Source organism: Nicotiana sylvestris, chromosome 3 (genome assembly GCF_000393655.2).
Source record: "Nicotiana sylvestris chromosome 3, ASM39365v2, whole genome shotgun sequence".
NCBI lineage: Eukaryota > Viridiplantae > Streptophyta > Magnoliopsida > Solanales > Solanaceae > Nicotiana > Nicotiana sylvestris.
Window position 1 is genome coordinate 17,589,960 of NC_091059.1, and position 17,794 is coordinate 17,607,753.

Here is a 17,794-nt window from a genome sequence, read left to right on the forward strand (position 1 = left end):
CGAGGGTAGCCTGATTTAACCAATTTTTTTTAAAGTGTTTGAAGGCCTGTAATTTATGGCAAAAGTCAGACGTCTCCGAGCCACATTATTTCATCTGTAGCCTTTATATGACCGTAGTCTTTAATATGGTCGTAGCCTTCGGGTATGTCTCTTGGACTTGTTTCTCGATAATATTTAGTCCCCGAGTATGATGGCCTTGGCTTTTATATCGAGGGGATGCCTCTTTGAGATCTCATGAGTTTGAGTTTTTGATGACTCGGATGTGTTGACTGTCGATGACAGTCCCCGAGTATTCGGGGTGTATTTGCATTCTGGTCCTTGGGCTATTTTTTGTAGGATTATAAGTGTGGAGCTCGTATGATAATAGACTTCTTTTGAAACACAAAGTGTTTTGATATAGAACGAATGCTTCTTTGAATAATTGATACATGCGTACATGTTTTGCCATTGGGGCTCGACTATACTATATGGACACGGTTCATCTGACCGTTTGGCCCATTATAAAGTTCTCCTATCGAGGCCCCCTTTGGCATGAAGTATTTTCCTTGAAAATATAACCTCCAAGGGTGATGCCCCCCAGTATTCGAGGTTGATTGAAAAGAAGCCTCGGATACTATTGAGTTCTTCTTAGGTAGTACATAGTTGTTGCCTCGTTAAAAACCTCACCGGTAATACCCATTTGGGACAAAATCTTATCAAAGGGAAAAAGAGTGCAACGCATGCTTTAAAACCTAAGGCCTTCGTGTAAAAAGGTGTCTTCGATAGCTTTGATCAAACACCTACAATGGGTTAGTTTCAAATTCAAATGGACAAAAAGAGAAAGTCATACCTTAGCAATAGTATCATTTGAGTAATGATACATTCCAATTGTTTGGCAGTTGTTCACCTTCCATTGAGCTAAGTTTGTAAGATCCTTTACCGACAACTCCGAGGACTCGGTATGGTCCTTCCCAATTCGGGCCTAGTTTCCCTTTATTCGGGTCTCGAGTATTGAGGATGACTTTTCATAGAACTAAGTCCCCGACTCCAAAGTATCGAAGGTTGGTCCTTTTATTGTAGTATCTCTCAATTCTTTGCTTTTGCGTGGCCATCCGAACAAGTGTTGCCTCTCGTTTTTCATCTAATAGCTCGAGGCTAGTGTTCATAGCCTCGTGATTTGATTCCTCCGATGCATGTCGAAACCTAGCATTGGGTTCTCTTACCTTAACAGGGGTAAGGGCCTCGGAGCCATAAACTAAAGAGAACGGAGTAGCCCTTGTGCTAGACTTCGATCTTGTTTGATATGCAAAGGAGCTCGGGTAGAACTTCTTTCCATTTTCCCTTTGCATCGTCCAACCTTTTCTTCAGGTTTTGAATGATAGTTTTGTGTGTTGATTTAGCCTATCCATTTCCATTTGGGTGGTATGGTGTTGATAAAATCCTCTTTATCTTGTGTTCTTCGAGGAACTCCGTCACCTTGCTGTCGATGAATTATTTTCCATTGTCATATAAAATCTCGGCGGTATCCCAAACTGACAGATGATGTGGTCCCAGATGAAGTCAATAACTTTATTTTCTCTGACCTTCTCGAAGGTCGTGCTTCCACCTATTTAGAAAAGTAATCAGTCTTAGATAAAATAAATTTAGTTTTTCCTGGGGCCGATTGTGTCCATCCCCCATTTCATGAAAGGCCATGGGGATAGGACCGAGTGGAGCTATTCTCCGGGCTGATGGATTATCGGTGCAAACCGTTAGCATATATCACATTTTTTGACAAATTCCTTAGTATTTTTTTTCATGTTGTCCCAGTAAACCCTGCTATGATAATTTTGCGAATCAAAGACTCGGCGCAGGAGTGGTTCTCACAAGTACCTTCATGAATTTCTCGTAGAACATAATTGGTATCCCCTGGCCCTAAACATTTCGCCAATGGCCCATCGAATGTTCTTTTGAATAATGTTTCATCCCCATCTGGTGTGAACTTAGCAGCCTTGGTTCGCAAAGCCTTCAATTCTTTGTGATCCGATGGGAGCTTTCCATTTTTCAAATAATCGACATACTTATTTCTCCAATCCCAAGTCAAGCTCATGGAATTTATTTCGGCATGACCTTTCTTGACCACGGATTTCGATAATTGAACGACAGTCCTCGGGACAATGTCGTCTTCTTCGACTGACAATCCCAGATTTATAAGCACATCGGCCTCATTATTTTGCTCTCGAGGTACATGATCCAGGGTCCATTCCTTAAAGCGTTGCAATGTCACATGTAGTTTGTCTAAGTACCTCTGCATTCTATCTTCTCGAAACTCTTGTTTACTTAGCTCACCACCAATAGGGAGTTGCATTTGGCCTCGATGACCTCTAACCCCAAGCTCTTAGCTAGCTCGAGACCTACAATTATGGCCTCGTACTTGGCCTCATTGTTAGTCAATCTTGATGTTTTGATAGATTGTCTAATAGTACTACCTGTTGGTGACTTTAAAACAATACCGAGTCCGGACCCTTTCACACTCGGAGCACCGTCCGTGAAAAGGGTCCATACCCCCGATGATGTACCCGATCTCGGTAGAAGTTCTTTTTCTACTTCGGGTACGTGGGTCGGCTTAAAATCGGCCACGAATTCAGCCAAGATTTGGGACTTGATAGCCATTCGGGGTTGATATTTGATATTGTACCTGCTTAGTTCGACTGCCCACTTGTCCAATCGACCCGACAATTCGGGCTTATGCAAGATATTGCGGAGAGGATAAGTGGTTAATAAACATATGGGATGACATTGAAAATATGGCTTTAACTTTCTAGATGTGTTGATTAATGCAAGTGCCAATTTTTCTAAGTGAGGGTATCTATTTCAGCATCTCCCAAAGTTTGACTTACATAACAAATAGGGAATTGTGTACCTTCCTCTTCTCGAACTAGTACTCCACTTACCGCTATCTCGGACACTGCCAAATATAGGTAAAGCTTTTCATCTACCTTCGGGGTGTGAAGCAAAGGTGGGCTCGATAGGTATCGCTTCAATTCTTCTAAGGCTTGCTGGCATTCCACGGTCCATGCGAAGTCCTTTTTCTTTTTGAGTAAGGAAAAGAACCTATGACTTTGATCCGATGACCTTGAAATAAATCGACCCAAGCGGTTATTCGTCCAGTTAGTCTTTGCACAGCTTTCATACTATCCACGATGGTGATATCTTCGATGGCCTTGATATTATCGGGGTTGATCTCAATTCCTTGATTAGATACCATGAAGCCGATAAACTTGCCCGAGCCAACTCCGAAGGCACATTTTTCCAGGTTAAGCTTCATGTGGTACTTCTTCAAGATTTTGAATGTTTCCTGCAAATGAGTTAAATAGTCCTCTGCACGCAGGGACTTAACTAACATATCGTCAATGTAATCTTCCATCGTTTTACCTATCTGTTCTTCGAACATCTTGTTAACTAGGCATTGATATGTGGCTCCGGCATTTTTTATCCCGAAGGGCATTACATTGTAACAGTAAGTTCCAAACTTAGTGATAAACGAGGTCTTTTCCTGATCCTCCGGGTTCATCTGAATTTGATTGTACCCGGAGTAGGCATCGAGAAAAGTTAGAATCTTGTGGCCAGCCGTGGCATCGATTATAAGTTTTTTCCCTTTTTAGGAACTACAACCATGTTGGCTAACCACTCGGGGTATTTTACTTCCCAAATAGACCATATCTTAAGAAGTTTAGTTACCTCGTCTTTTATAAACGCATGCTTCACCTCGGACTGGGGCCTCCACTTTTGGTTCACCGGTTTGAACCTAGGGTCGATGCTTAGCAGGTGTATTGTTATTTTTGATGGGATCCCTGTCATATCTAGGTGGGACCAAGCAAAACAATACATATTATTGATAAGAAATTGAATTAATTTTTTGCTGAGTTTGGGGGTTAGCCTCGTTCCCAGGTATACCTTTTTCTCGGGCATGTGCTCGATTAGTATGGCCTGTTCTAGTTCCTCGATCGTTGATTTGATTGCGTCCGACTCTTCGGGAACAATGAAGGTTCGAGGAGTAAGGAAATCCTCTTCTTTTTCCTCGATTACCTGTTCCTCTAGCTCGATCGGGACTGGGATCGGTGATTGTTATTTGGCCGCTGGCTTATCTTTGGTCCCCAATTTTTCCGAGGTCGAAGGTATTGGCGCCGGAGTCACTTCCTCAACTGCAAACATCTCCTTTGCAGCATGTTGTTCTCCATAGACCGTTTTCACACAATCCTCTGTTGGGAATTTCATCATCTGGTGAAGGGTCGAAGGTACTGCCCCCATGTTGTGGATCCATGGCCTCCCGAGAAGTGCATTATACCTCATGTCGCCTTCGATGACATGGAATTTTGTATCTTGAATGGTTCCGGCCACATTTATTGGTAGGACAATCTCCCCTTTTATTGTTTCGCTCGCCATGTTGAAACCATTCAGGACTTGGGATGCTGTACAATTTGATCTTGCAGGTCGAGCTGCTCTACGACCCTCGATCAGGGCGTCATTGTGCGGCTGAGATATGCCTTCTGCTTCCTCGTCATAGAATGATCGGGCATCCTTGGGCACATAGCTCCGAGTCCACTTTTCTTTGGTGATCGACACCTTGGTGCGTTTGAATACAGGTCTTTGTGGGACATCGACACCGCCTAAGATCATGTGGATTACATATTATGGTTCTTCCTACTCATTTTTTCTTGCATCTCTCTCCCTGAAGTGGTTCTTAGCTCGATCACTGAGAAATTCTCAAAGGTGACCCTTATTGAATAACCAAGCTACCTCCACCCTTAGCTGCCTACAGTCTTCGGTTCTGTGGCCATGTGTGCCATGATACTTACACATCAAGTTCGGATTCCTTTGAGATGGATTGATTTGTTTAGGCCCGGGCACTTGGTATATTTGATCCTTCCAATAGCTGACACAATCCCTGATGTATCTACACTGAAATTATCTTTGTCAATAGAGGTGCCTCCGCGGGGTCGGTATGTTTATCGAACCCATTCTTACTCATGAGTCCCCGAGAGCTTTGACCTCCATCGTTTCTTCGATTATTCCAAGGAGCATTACGACACGAGCCGTTGTTTCTCTGATAGACATATAGGTGATATTGTTCTTTGTTAAATCTAGATTCCCTGTCTGTATCCCACGGGGCTTAACCGCCAGCCTGTTAGGATGAATTGAGCTTGAGGGGGCTCCCAACTGGTCGTCCTCGACCCTAATCTTTAACTAGTAATGGTTATGTACGTCTGACCACATCACAGCTAGATACTCGATCAGATTCTGCTTTAATTGTCGAGGCACAATTGAACTCTTCTCATTCAGACCCTGCATAAAAGCTTGTACTTCCCAATCATCCAAGACCGGAGATAATTCCATGCACTCCATCTGAAACCTAGACATAAACTCCCTCAACATCTCGTTGTTCCTTTGTTTTATCTTGAAGACGTCTGATTTCCTTGTTGCCACCTTTATGGCCCCAGCGTGTGCTTTCACGAAGGCGTCTGCTAACATAGCAAATGAATTAATAAAGTTAGGAGGCAAGTTGTGATACTAAATCATAGCTTCTTTCGACAGTGTTTCTCCAAACGTTATCAACAAAATTGATTCGATATCATCGTCATGCAAGTCATTTCCTTTGATCCCGCAAGTGTATGAAGTAATATGCTCGTTATGGTTGGTTGTCCTATTGTATTTGGGTATATCGGGCATGCGAAACTTCTTGGGAATGGGCATCAGAGCCGCACTCGGAGGGAATGGTTTTTGTATGACCTTTTTTGGCATCTAAACCTTTCAAGACCGGAGGTGCCCCCGGTATTTGATCAACACGGGAGTTATAAGTCTCCACCTTTTTGTCATTGTCTTCAATCTTCTTTTCCTCGAACTCGATCCTCTTGGTGAGCTCTTCGAGCATTCTTATAATGATGAGATCAGTCCCCGAATCATTTCCGTTCGACCTCTCTTGTGCTGGTTCAGCACGTTGAGTGTTTTCTGGTTCAGCTATACTCGGAGTCTTATTCTGACTTTGAAGTTGAAAGATGGCGATTTGTTGAGCTTGCGCTATCTCGAATATCACTTGGAGGCTTATTCCCCCATCTCCCATTCCCTGTGCTCCTTGGCCACCAGATCGGGCTTCCCTGCGTACACTCCCTCTAGGGTCTGTGCCAAAATCCGCGTTTAGAGCCAATGTGTGAGCTAACATCAACTGGTTCCATATTTGGCACTTTCTCAGGGTTTATTAGTGGTACACCTACCCCTATGTTGTTGTTTTCTCCAACACCTTCGTTGTCATGAACAGGTGCGTTTTATGAGCTAGACATGTTTCAGCCTGAGAATCAAAAATTCTTGACAAGAAAAAGCGTAAAAATAACATGTGTTATGAGAATCAGTAATGAAATAATCACTATTATCTTTAGCCCCACGGTGGGCGCCAAATTGTTTACCTTGAAAATACGAGTAATAATTAAATTTGATTTGTGGTTTTAAAGATACATTATTTAGTTCAATACCAATTAATAATCAAGAAATATGAAGTATGTATGAAGAAAATAAGTAAGACTAAACCAGTAGATAGATTAGTTTCGACCTCGAGCCCAATGACCTCGAGGCAGGCTAAGAACAATGAGGCAAGGACAGTAAAACAAGGGCAATAAAACTAAAGGACAATTCTCATGAACAATGAGCGAAAAAGTAAGATAATATATTCTTTGCCAATGATTAGATGATGTTCACAAATGATTGGGGTCCCCTTTATATAGGAGGGGAACCCTAAATAGGGTACATTTCCATTTACAGTAAAGAATCTCATTGGGATAGCTGTATAACCACCTGGTATGGATTTGTACTAATTCATAGAAATCTATTCCGGAATTTATGCCATGATTTAGGGGACGTGGCGAGAATTTTATCCTTCTGTAACAAACTCATAACGGCTCTATCTCGGACTCGGACATACTTGGCTCCAATACCCTCGGATACTTAGGTCTTCGAGTGTCTCATTCTGCCTTCGAGCCCGGACTTGGTCTTTATCGAACTTCTGCCCTCGATGCGACGTCTTCAAGCCTACATAATCGGGGCACCTGATTTCACCGCATACAATCTTAATAATAGAATATTCTCAACAAATTACCAACGAAATTTGATAATTAAATGACCATATTTACCAATGAATTACTAATGAAATTATATTATTTCACTACTAAATCTACAAACCGATTACCAATTGAAATTTTATAATTAATAAAGAAAAAAAGCCATATTTATCAACGGATTGTCCATTCGTTAGTAAATAACTAATATACTAACAATACACTAATAAAATTTATTTTGTTACTATAATTACCAACTGATTACCTAGAAAATTGAAAAAACAAACAACCGATTTTACCAACAGATTCTATCTGTTAATAAATTTACTAAGAGTAATTTTCAGAAAGCACAGTATCATAGCTAAGAGTAATTTTCCTTTGCTAGGTGTTTGTATTTACTATATTCGTTCGTGCAACGAATACAGTCTATTTCAACTGCATTTACACAACTAATACAATATGTATTAACTGTATTCGTTCACACAACGAATACAATCAAGATAAATACAGAAAAATAGGAGGTTTATACGAGGATAAAAACAATTTAAAAAAATATACTCTATATATTGTACACAAGCTATTAACTGTATTCGGATTATGCCGATGTAATTATAAAAAGCTAATTTTTCAGAAATTTTAGACCAGGCTTCTGATAAACTTTGATTTTCTGCTAGCCCAGCACTAACTCTTCGATATATTTATAGCTGGAAGTACGTACCCCTAATCTCATTGGTAACGAGTGGGCCAAATAATTCAATCGAGGTAGTTGCCAAACCATTCAAATTTATATTTTCAACTTCTCAGATTTTACTCTCTACACGCTCTTCTCTCTCTCTCTCTCTATATATATCTCTCTCTATCTCTCTCTCTCTCTCTCTCTCTCTTCAAAGACTTTCTTTTTAACGGTCATTAAACAACCTCTTTCACCGGCGAACCCCTCTAGCTCCGGCAATGGCATTGACGAGCAGACCAGGAAAGCACCACCCCTTCTCTCTCTCCTCTCCCCTTATTCTCTCTCTTCTCCCGTCTCTCTTTCTTCCCCATTTTCTCTTCTCCCCCTTCTTACCCATAGCAGCAGATTTTTCCAGCGACCGTCCCACCGCCGGCGCTGCTCCTTCATTCTTCTTATTTTTAGTTCCAAATGCAGCCCCAACCCCCTTCCCGGTGCTCCTTCTTCTTTATACTTTTCTCTGCTGCCGTTTCTCGATGTCGTCACTGTTCTCCGGCGACACCAGCTGATTCAGCAACTTTAACTAGGCCATCACCAGATCCGCATGTCACCAGTGGTGACGGTGACAGTCTTGCCCTCCTATATTTTTCTTGGTCCCGTGGTGTTTGTATGTTTTTCAAGTATCATTTTTGTGACTGCTTGGTGATGGGAGGGAGGTGCACGCGCAAAAGTAGCAGAGCAGACCGGTTGGCAGGAACAAGGGTAGTACGTCGGGTTCCACAGCATCGGGAGTATACCAAGTCAAAAGTCCAGGTTCTATTCCGGAAATTAGTATCTCCCTCCAACTATTTCTGTGTCTCCTGTGTTAGTTAATTTATTGCCGTAGTAATTCGTACTAGTTTAGTTATTCTAGTAGTGGGCCTATAGTTACTATTTGTTCCCTTTGAGTTTAGACCTTTGTTGTTCTGTGTTGGCGTTATGTTTTTCCTAGACTTCCATATGTATAGCGGTTGTGGTTTGTAATGGTAGAGTAGGGTCATGTCCTCGAGGAGAGCGGGTGATGGAGAGGGGGTGTGCAAGGATCAGGGGGTGGGATGGGAACAAAGGGGGTAAGGGGTTCAAGGGAGCCTGTGGTTGAGAATTAGATTGTAGAATATAGGGACGTTGACGGGTAAGTCTAAAGAGATGTCGAAGATTCTCCAGAAGAGGAATGTCAATATAGCATGTGTGCGGGATACTATATGGGTAGTATCGAAGGTGAGGAATGTAGACGGGTATAAGTTGTGGTACTCTATAGGCGTGAAGGGAAAGAACGAAGTGGGTATTTTAGTGGATAGGGAGCTCTAAGAGTCAATGATAGAGGTTAGGCAGGTGAATAACAAATTGATGGAGATTAAGTTAGTAGTTGGAGGGAGCACTTTGAATGTCATTGGCGCTTACGAGCCGGAAGCGGGCTTGGACGAGGAGGTTAAAAGCCGCTTCTAGGAGGCCTTGGATGAGATGGCGTGGGGTACCTCACTTTAAAGAAGTTATTTATATGAGGGGATTTCAATGGTCATATTGGGTTGTCTGTTGGCAGCTATGGCGAGGTGCATGGTGGCTTCGGCTTTGGGGATAGGAATGGAGGAGATACTTCACTGTTGGATTTTGCTAGAGCTTTGAGTTGGTAATCGTGAACTCTATTTTTCCGAAGATGGATGAGCATTTGGTTACTTTCCGGAGTATGGTGGCTAAGACTCAGATTGGCAATCTCCTCCTCAGAAGTTGTGATAGAGAATTGTGCGAGGATTGTAAGGTGATCTAGAGTGAGAACCTCGCGACACAAAATAAGCTCCAGGTGATAGACGTCGGTATCTCGATAAAGCGGAAGAAAATGTTTGTACTAGGTCAATCGAGGATCAAGTGGGGGAGTTTTGACTAAGGATAATGCACAGGAGTTGGCGGGGCGGCTGACAGCTATGGGAGCCTGGAAGAGTAGTAGGGATATTAGTGGTATGTGGATGGCGATGACAGACTGTATAAGGGAGGCCGCGATAGAGGTGTTAGGAGTCTCGAAAGGTTACTGTGCTGGGAACCGAGGCGACTGGTGGTGGAATAACGTAGTCCAAGGTAAAGTGGAAGCAAAGAAACGGATTACCTTAATCTAGTGGAGAGCACCAGCGAGGAGCAGAGGAGAGCGGGTAGAGAAAGATATAAGGAAGCTAGGAAGGAGGCGAAATTAGCAGTCACGAAGGCTAAGACTGTTGTGTTTGGTGAGGAACTGGGGGAAAAGGTAGGGACAAGAAGTTATTTCAGCTGGACAAAGCGAGAGAGAGGAAGGCTCGCGACTTGGATCAAGTGAGGTACATCAAAGACGAGGAAAGTCGAGTATTGATGGAAGATGCCTAAATTAAGCAAAGATGGACGTCGTACTTTCATAAACTCCTGAATGAAGAGGGAGAGAGAATTATCGTGCTAGGGGAATTGGGGAACTCCAAGAGTCACGAAGACTTTAGGTACTGTAGGCTTATTAAGGTTGAGGAGGTTGTAGGAGTGATACATAAGATGAGTCAGGGAAAAGCGACCGGACCAAACAAGATTCCAATAGAATTTTGGAAGTATATGGGTAGAGCAGGCTTGGAGTGGCTGACTGGGCTGTTTAATGTTATTTTCAGGACGAAGAAGATTCCAAATGAGTTGAGGTGGAGTACGATGATTCCACTATACAAGAACAAAGGTGATATTCAAAGTTGTAACAACTATATGTGTATCAAGTTACTAAGTCATACCATGAAAGTTTGGGAGAGGGTGGTGGAAGGGAGGATAAGGAGGGCAGTGTCTATATTTGAAAACCAGTTTGGGTTCATGTCGGGTCGTTCTATTACGGAAGCTATCCACCTTATCAGGAGGTTGGTGGAACAATACAGGGATAGGAAGAGAGATTTGCATATGGTGTTTATTGACCTAGAAAAGGCGTATGAAAAGATCCATAGGGACCGTTCGTTTGAGATGCCTAGAAGTGAAAGGTGTGTCGATATCTTATATTAGAGCAATAAAGGATATATATGATGGAGCTATGACTCGGGTTGGACTATGGGAAGCGAGTCAGAGCTTTTTCTGGTGGTTGTGGGTTCATACAAAGAATCTGCACTCGGCCCGTTCTTATTTTCCCTGGTGATGGACGCACTGACACACCATATCCAAGGGGAGGTGCCATGGTGTATGCTATTCGCGGATGATATAGTTCTGATTGATGAGATGCAAGGTGGCGTTAATGAGAGACTGGAGGTATGAAGGCAGGACATGGAGTCTAAAGGTTTCAAGTTGAGTAGGACTAAGACGAAATATTTGGAGTGTAAGTTCAGCGACGTGACGGGGGAAACAGGCGTGGAAGTGAGCCTTGACTCACAAGTCATCCCCAAGAGAGAAAGTTTCAAGTATCTAGGGTCAATTATCCAGGAAGATGGGGAGATCGACGGGGATGTTACGCACTGTATTGGGGTGGGGTAGATGAAATGGAGGTTAGCGTCTGGAGTCCTGTGTGATTAGAATGTGCCACCAAAACTTAAAGGGAAGTTCTATAGAGCAGTGGTTAGACCGGCCATGCTGTATGGGGCTCAATGTTGGCTAGTCAAGAATTCACAAATCCAAAAGATGAAAGTAGCAGAAATGAGGATGTTGAGATAGATGTGCGGGCACACTAGGCTGGATAAGATTAGGAATGAAGACATTCGGAAGAGGGTAGGCATGGCTCCGGTGGATGACAAGATGCGGAAGCGAGGCTTGGATGGTTCAGGCACGTGCGGAGGAGAATTCTAGATGCCCCGGTTAGGAGGTGTGAGCAGTTGGCTTTGGTAGGTGCGAGAAGAGGTAGAGGGAGGCCTAAGAAGTATTGGGGCGAGGTGATTAGGTAGGACATGGTGTGGCTCCAGATTTCTGAGGACATGGATCTTGATAGGAAGGTGTGGAGGTCAAGCATTAGGGTTGTAGGTTAGGGAGTAGTCGAGCGTTTTTCCTCTTTGTATCGGCTAGTCTGCTAATGTTTTGTCTAGGATTGCTAGCGATTTATGTTATGTTTCACACTTTTACGTACTATTTGTGTTATTGCCCTTTCATTTATTGGTTGTCTCTCACGTTGTTGATATTAATTTTTCGATTTCTGTTGTTGTTACGGATCATTTATCTCTGAGCCGAGGGTCTTTCGGAAATAGCATCTCTACCCCTCTGGGGTAAGGGTAAGATCTATTAATATTCTACCCTCCGCAGACCCCACTAGTGGGATTCTACTGGGTTATTTTTGTAGTTGCCGAACCATACCACATAGTTCCGACAACAACAAAAGCTGCAAAAAAGACAACAGTGATACTACTGGAAAGGACCGTTCACGCATAATGACTATATCAATTAATACATTTTGACATAAAAGTTGTATCAATGGAGAAGATGACTTAGATCTATGAAGATGACTCATATTTGTGAAAAGAAGAGAATCTCAAATCTCGACGACTCATATCGCTGCAGAAATTTTAAAGAAAGAGAATCTGCTCGTACATAAAATGATTTGCGATGCCGAAGCATTTGACAGCGATTTGTGAGAGTAATTGCTGGAGAATAACTAAAATATTTAGCCAGGTAATTCAATGGCGATTTTATCACTGACTATTTCATTTATGGTTTCATCTCCGGGAGGGGGGGGGGACAGAATTGGTCCATCTATATCCCATTAGCTTCGGAAGAGAAACTGGAGAATTCATATGGATCGGGGACATGAATCTGTTGTTTAGAGGAAGTAAAAATGGGAAAATCATCGGTGGTGGCAGGGTCATTGACAGACTCAAAGTCAGCACAGTTGGAGAGGGAGTCAAATCTCTGGGAAGAGAGACGAGGGTCGTATCCAAGGTAATGTGTGCTATAAAAACCAAACTGTAGCTATATATTATAATTATTTTAAAGTATATTTTTTATGGTAAATATAATGTATAGGTTAGTTATACCATGTAAATATTTCATGTACTAATGACACATCGATGGAATATCGGTTGGTAAATTTACCAATGGAAATTTTTGGACTTGATCAAGCAAATTGCCAACGAATTATTTTGCTATTTACCGATTGATTTTCCGTTGGTAGTTTTACTGACAAAATTATCCGTCGGTAAATATTACCAATAGCCTTTTAGCAAGGGATCCAAATTGGTCGGCAATCGGTTGGTAACCCAATTCTAATATTATCAATTGGTAATTTGGGATTTTGTTTAAGTGAATATTAATCTATTCCTTGCATTAATCATACAAATGTTCTTTTAATTATATGATCCTTTTTCATAAAATACAACACAAGAAATGATGAATAAAACACATGAGATCTTTATAAAGTCATATTTTTTCTATTCAAATTGTAACTAGCCATAGGAGATCAATTTGTTCCAGATGAGTAGCAGACTGCACTATGACAAACTTGCATATCAAACTTCTAACCCCAACTTCCTATGTATCTCTCACTCGTTTATAGCAAACCCCTTAACCCATTTGTTCAATGTATCTATTCATGACACTTCTCTTCATTTTACCTACTCCACCTCCAAAACTTCACAACAACAACAACAACAGCAACAACAACAGCAACAACAACAACAACAAAAATCCAGTGTATTCCTACAGGTGGAGTCTGGGGAGAGTAGTGTATATGGAAACCTTACCTCGACCTAATGATAAAAAGGCAGTCCGGTGCACTAAACTCCGCTTCACGGTAACACAGTTGAGACATTTTTCATTAGCATCACAAACTGAAAAAGAACTAGCTATAGTAGCACCCTTTTACCTCTTCATAAGAATTAGCAGAATACTGAAACATTGATCTAATCCACTCATCTCTTAGCTATGAACATAAGTCAGCAACCAAATACAAATATGGACCAAAGAAATAAGACCAATCGATAAGCAATTAGAGCATCTATTCACCACATTTTACTCAATCAAGTAATATGCAAGAACAATGATCAAACAGGCTGCAATGAGCCACTGATACATGCAAAGATGAACACAAATTAAAACTTGAAGAAGAACAATATCCTATGCTCTTTCTTTATCTAGTCTAGGTTTACAATAAAGCATGAATGTGAATGCCTACGACTTTCTACCACAAACTAGGAAGTACCCAGGTTGCGGAAATATACCTAAAGGAATTATCATTTCCTAAATTCATAAAATCGGTGTAATTTTCTTTCAAGTTATACACACTCATGTAATTCCCCATACATCTCGGTCCAGATGCCAACAACGAATCCAGGTTGTCGTGCACAAAGTAGATACAATTGCGCTGCAGATAGTCACATGCAGGAAGGGAAGTACAAATATCGGTGTCAACAAGTAAAACATTAGTACCCAAGTCCTCCAACCTCATCCACTCCCTTTTTGAGATATCAAACCTGTATGCTCTGAATCTACTAACCATGTTTCCGCTTGGATAAGAGAATAATATCAGAAGATCTCCCGACGATTCCACCAAATACATCTTTTGCCAAGATTTCTCTTGTTGGGGCGGAGGACTAACACACAGCATCCTTGGAGGGTCGACTCCATTGGTTTCAAGAGAAAAGAGTGTTCCTACAATTGAAAGTGCCATAATCTGATCCTTAAAGCACACAACATCAACAAAACGAGCAGGGATTAAGGATTGAACCAAAGACCAAATGCTGTCTCCCGATCTAGTGAATGCCACTTCAAAACGAGGACCATATATAATGAAAACCATATATTCATTTTGAATCTTGAAGTATTTAGCTTTGTGAATAAAAGAGAACCAACAATCTCTAGCAGCACCTTGGATGTTTAATGTGGTAATCGATGGAAGATCAATGCAAGCATGAGTAAAAGGGTTGACAAGGCGAACCTCAAATCTTGGGTTAATGGTGATGACCAATTCTTGACAAGCGCCCCAACACCGAAAATCTTGAGTTTCAGGGAATGGCAAGTAATGAAACTTAAACTTGCACATACTCAAGAATTGCCTCATCGACCCTTTGTTGGTTTGCATTTCCCCGAGCATGAGCCATGGCAATTGGAAACCAGGATGCCAGTTCTTGCTCTTATAAACTAGCCTCCAGGAGCGGCATACAGAAGAAAATGAAAGGAAATCTTCAGCTGCGTTCAATAGGTTTGCGATTGATTCAATTAGGTCATATGGAAGTGCCGACCATCCGGCCATCTCATATGCTGATTAGAAAAAGTACAATAAAACAAACACAATGAAGTTGTGGTCAACTATTGGTCTATTTATAGCCAAGTTCAACACAAGAAATCTACATTAGCATTTCGAAACGATTCGGTTCACATTGAAGTATCTCAAAATCTAGTCAAAAAAGGGCAAATATTAATGGTATTAAAGAACCGAATCTTATGCGCATTATGGTAGGAGTGTCAAAAATATTGTTAAAGCGATCCAACATATAGATCTCAACCTAATCTAACCGAACAACCTTCCTAAATGCTATATGTATAATCACATATATACTAAATATAATAACCAGTCATAGATTTGGACTTTAGAAGCTTCAAAATACTTCAATTACTTATATTCTACCGGTTTAAGTCAGTAATGCCTTTGCCTCCTCCATCTTTCTTAAATAGGCTTTTCTTTCTGCTATTAAGTAAATAAGAGAGAACAGAACTTTCATAATTTAGTACTTGCGATAGGTAAGACTGATGACAACTAGTACTAGCTCGCTTAAACTATGATGAAAAGTTGTATATTTTTGTGTTATATTAAGGTGTTATTGTTTTACATAAGAAGTGAGACATCCTAAAAATCATTGAAATTCTTATTTGTCTTTCAAAAAGAAAAACAGACACAACGCGATGGTTATAAAGGTATAATTTTGGTTATACATAATAGATTAACCGAGAAATTGGTATAGCATAATTTTTAGAACCACTGACACCCTAAACATTAGAAGTCCACTGACTATCTGTAACATTTCCACCTTTCTTAGACAGCTAAATTTGTTCTCGGAAGTTATCTTAAATCTTACAAACAATATAATGAAAGAAAAGAAAGCTTAAAATTTGAGACAGAGCTGCACCTATAATTTTATTAGCCATCAAAAGACCCATCGGTTTTCAAAATTGAAAGTAAATTATGAAATCCACCAAACTTTCGCAACCAACAGGTCTGCACACACAAGAGGTTGGATCCTAAGATTCATATAATTGTCTAAAAGAATCCAACGACTACATTTCCAGTGCAAGTATACAAAAACGAAAACAACAGAGTATTAACATTGAAGCATAATAAGCAAATGAAATAACAAAGCAGTCATCATCTTTATTCCCTACCTTTCCTTTTATCAGTAGGGAAGTTTTTATGTTCTAATCAAACTAGAACCTAGCAGAGACTTCAAATTTTAATAAGATTTCACCAAGTAAACTTTTCATGATTTATCACTTCAATGTGGAAACAAAAAGTCACACCAATTTCCAACTTCCAATTTAAAAGACAACCAAAATTTCCAAGTTTCCATCTAAAGTCTTCCTCACATTTTCCTTGGCGCAACAGTAAGAATTGTTGTTGTGTAATCAGGAGGTCACGAGTTCAAGCCGTTGAAACAGATTCTAGCAAAAATGCAAGGTAAGACTGCGTACAATAGACCCAATGCAATCCGGCTATTTCCCGAACCCCGCACATAATGGGAGCTTAATACACCTGGCTGCACTTTCTTTGACAGGAGGGGAACGGGGACATGGTGGGGAAGAAATGATATATGAATTAAATAAGCGCAGCCCCACAAATTATCTAAGCTAAAACCCTTTTACAGAAATATCTTGAAGTCGTGGAAACAGTCTCTTGAAGAAATACAAACGAAGGATACGTGCAACAGACCTAATGTGATTCGACCCTTCCCTGAACCCCGCACATAGCGGGAGCTTAGTGTACCGGGCTGCCTTTTCTTTGATAGGAGGGGAATGGGGGCAGGGTGGGAAGAAATGGAATTTTTCGTTAGTCACTCATAAATTTAAGAAAAAATGATAGAGGAATTAAATAAGCCCAACCCCACAAATTATCTCAGCTAAAACCCTCTTACAGAGATATCTTTTCTTCATCTCCAATAACTTGACCTAAATCTTAATCTGGTTAGAGTCAACTACAGGAATCATCAATATTCATTACTCATAAATACGAAAAGTCGGATCAAACTTGGAATTAAATAAACAATATCTAGCTGTTTGTAACAATTTTAATAAATATCCAAAAGAAGAAAACCAAAAACAAGAATACAGAAATGGAGATAATAGGTACCTGAGAAGCAAGTGAAGCGGTCGCAAATACTTAGCAGGCTGGTGATGATCAAAATTTTATTTACCTTTTCCTTTGTTATATTTTTTACCTGTTTTTTTTTTTTTTTTTAAAATGCTACTGTTGTTGGATTTGTTTTATAAAATGGAATAATCAACCGTAACCGGCTTGTAACGCGGGAACGCGGGTTAGAGGAGCTTATAAATCTTCTTCTTCTTTTTTTTTTAAATAACAAAACCATATATTATTTCGGAGTGGGCGAATAATTCTTTGAGACAATGGTAACGCAAACTATTTTAGTAAATCGACTTTTCGTATATCTACAAAATTTTAAATTGATTTACCGAGTTTAAATAAGCTTTTCTATTTACAGAAAGTAACTAAAATTTTTTTACAAAATATAGAAAACTTCGATCAAAATCTACAACTTATCTACAATTCATCTCCAACTTAAATATTCAGTTCTTTGTACAGAATTCAGTCAAAAATTATAATTTATATATAATTATGATAGTTGTATATATTTTGTACACTGTTTCTATATCTGACATAGAAAATATAAAAAAAAAACAAATATTATTTAGAGGTTAATTCAAAAGTATTATTAACAACAACAACAACAACAACAACAACAACAACAACCCAGTAAAATTGCACTAGTGGGGTCTGAGGAGGGTAGTGTGTACGCAGACCTTACCCCTACCCTGAAGGAGTAGAAAGACTGTTCTGAAAGACCATCGGCTCAAGAAAACAAAAAGACAAAAGGAGACAATATTAGTATCACCACAG

General features: G+C 40.5%; 2 protein-coding genes across 3 annotated transcripts; both read right to left on the bottom strand.

Moving 5' to 3' along the window:
- Nucleotides 1-1,774: 1,774 nt before the first annotated feature.
- LOC138887095 (uncharacterized) lies at nt 1,775-2,326 on the bottom strand. The gene has a single exon (XM_070168811.1). The coding sequence runs from the start codon at nt 2,324-2,326 to the stop codon at nt 1,775-1,777; it is 552 nt and encodes a 183-aa protein (XP_070024912.1).
- Nucleotides 2,327-13,648: 11,322 nt separating this feature from the next.
- LOC104239691 (putative F-box protein At5g55150) lies at nt 13,649-17,163 on the bottom strand. Of its 2 annotated transcripts, none has more exons than XR_011405767.1 (2): nt 17,009-17,163; nt 13,649-14,856 (listed from the first exon to the last, which is right to left on the bottom strand). XR_011405767.1 is itself a non-coding variant. In XM_009794396.2 (2 exons), the coding sequence occupies exon 2, from the start codon at nt 14,918-14,920 to the stop codon at nt 13,850-13,852; it is 1,071 nt and encodes a 356-aa protein (XP_009792698.1). In that variant the 5' UTR covers nt 14,921-14,928; nt 17,009-17,157; the 3' UTR covers nt 13,649-13,849. The 2 variants fall into 2 exon arrangements, 1 of the variants encoding a protein (XP_009792698.1); XM_009794396.2 differs by having other exon boundaries at nt 13,649-14,928; nt 17,009-17,157.
- Between the last annotated feature and the right edge of the window lie 631 nt (nt 17,164-17,794).

Excerpts from the sequence above, each read along its gene's own strand:
- LOC138887095 (XM_070168811.1), bottom strand. The coding sequence starts at position 2,326 with ATGCAACTCCCTATTGGTGGTGAGCTAAGTAAACAAGAGTTTCGAGAA.
- LOC104239691 (XM_009794396.2), bottom strand. The coding sequence starts at position 14,920 with ATGGCCGGATGGTCGGCACTTCCATATGACCTAATTGAATCAATCGCA.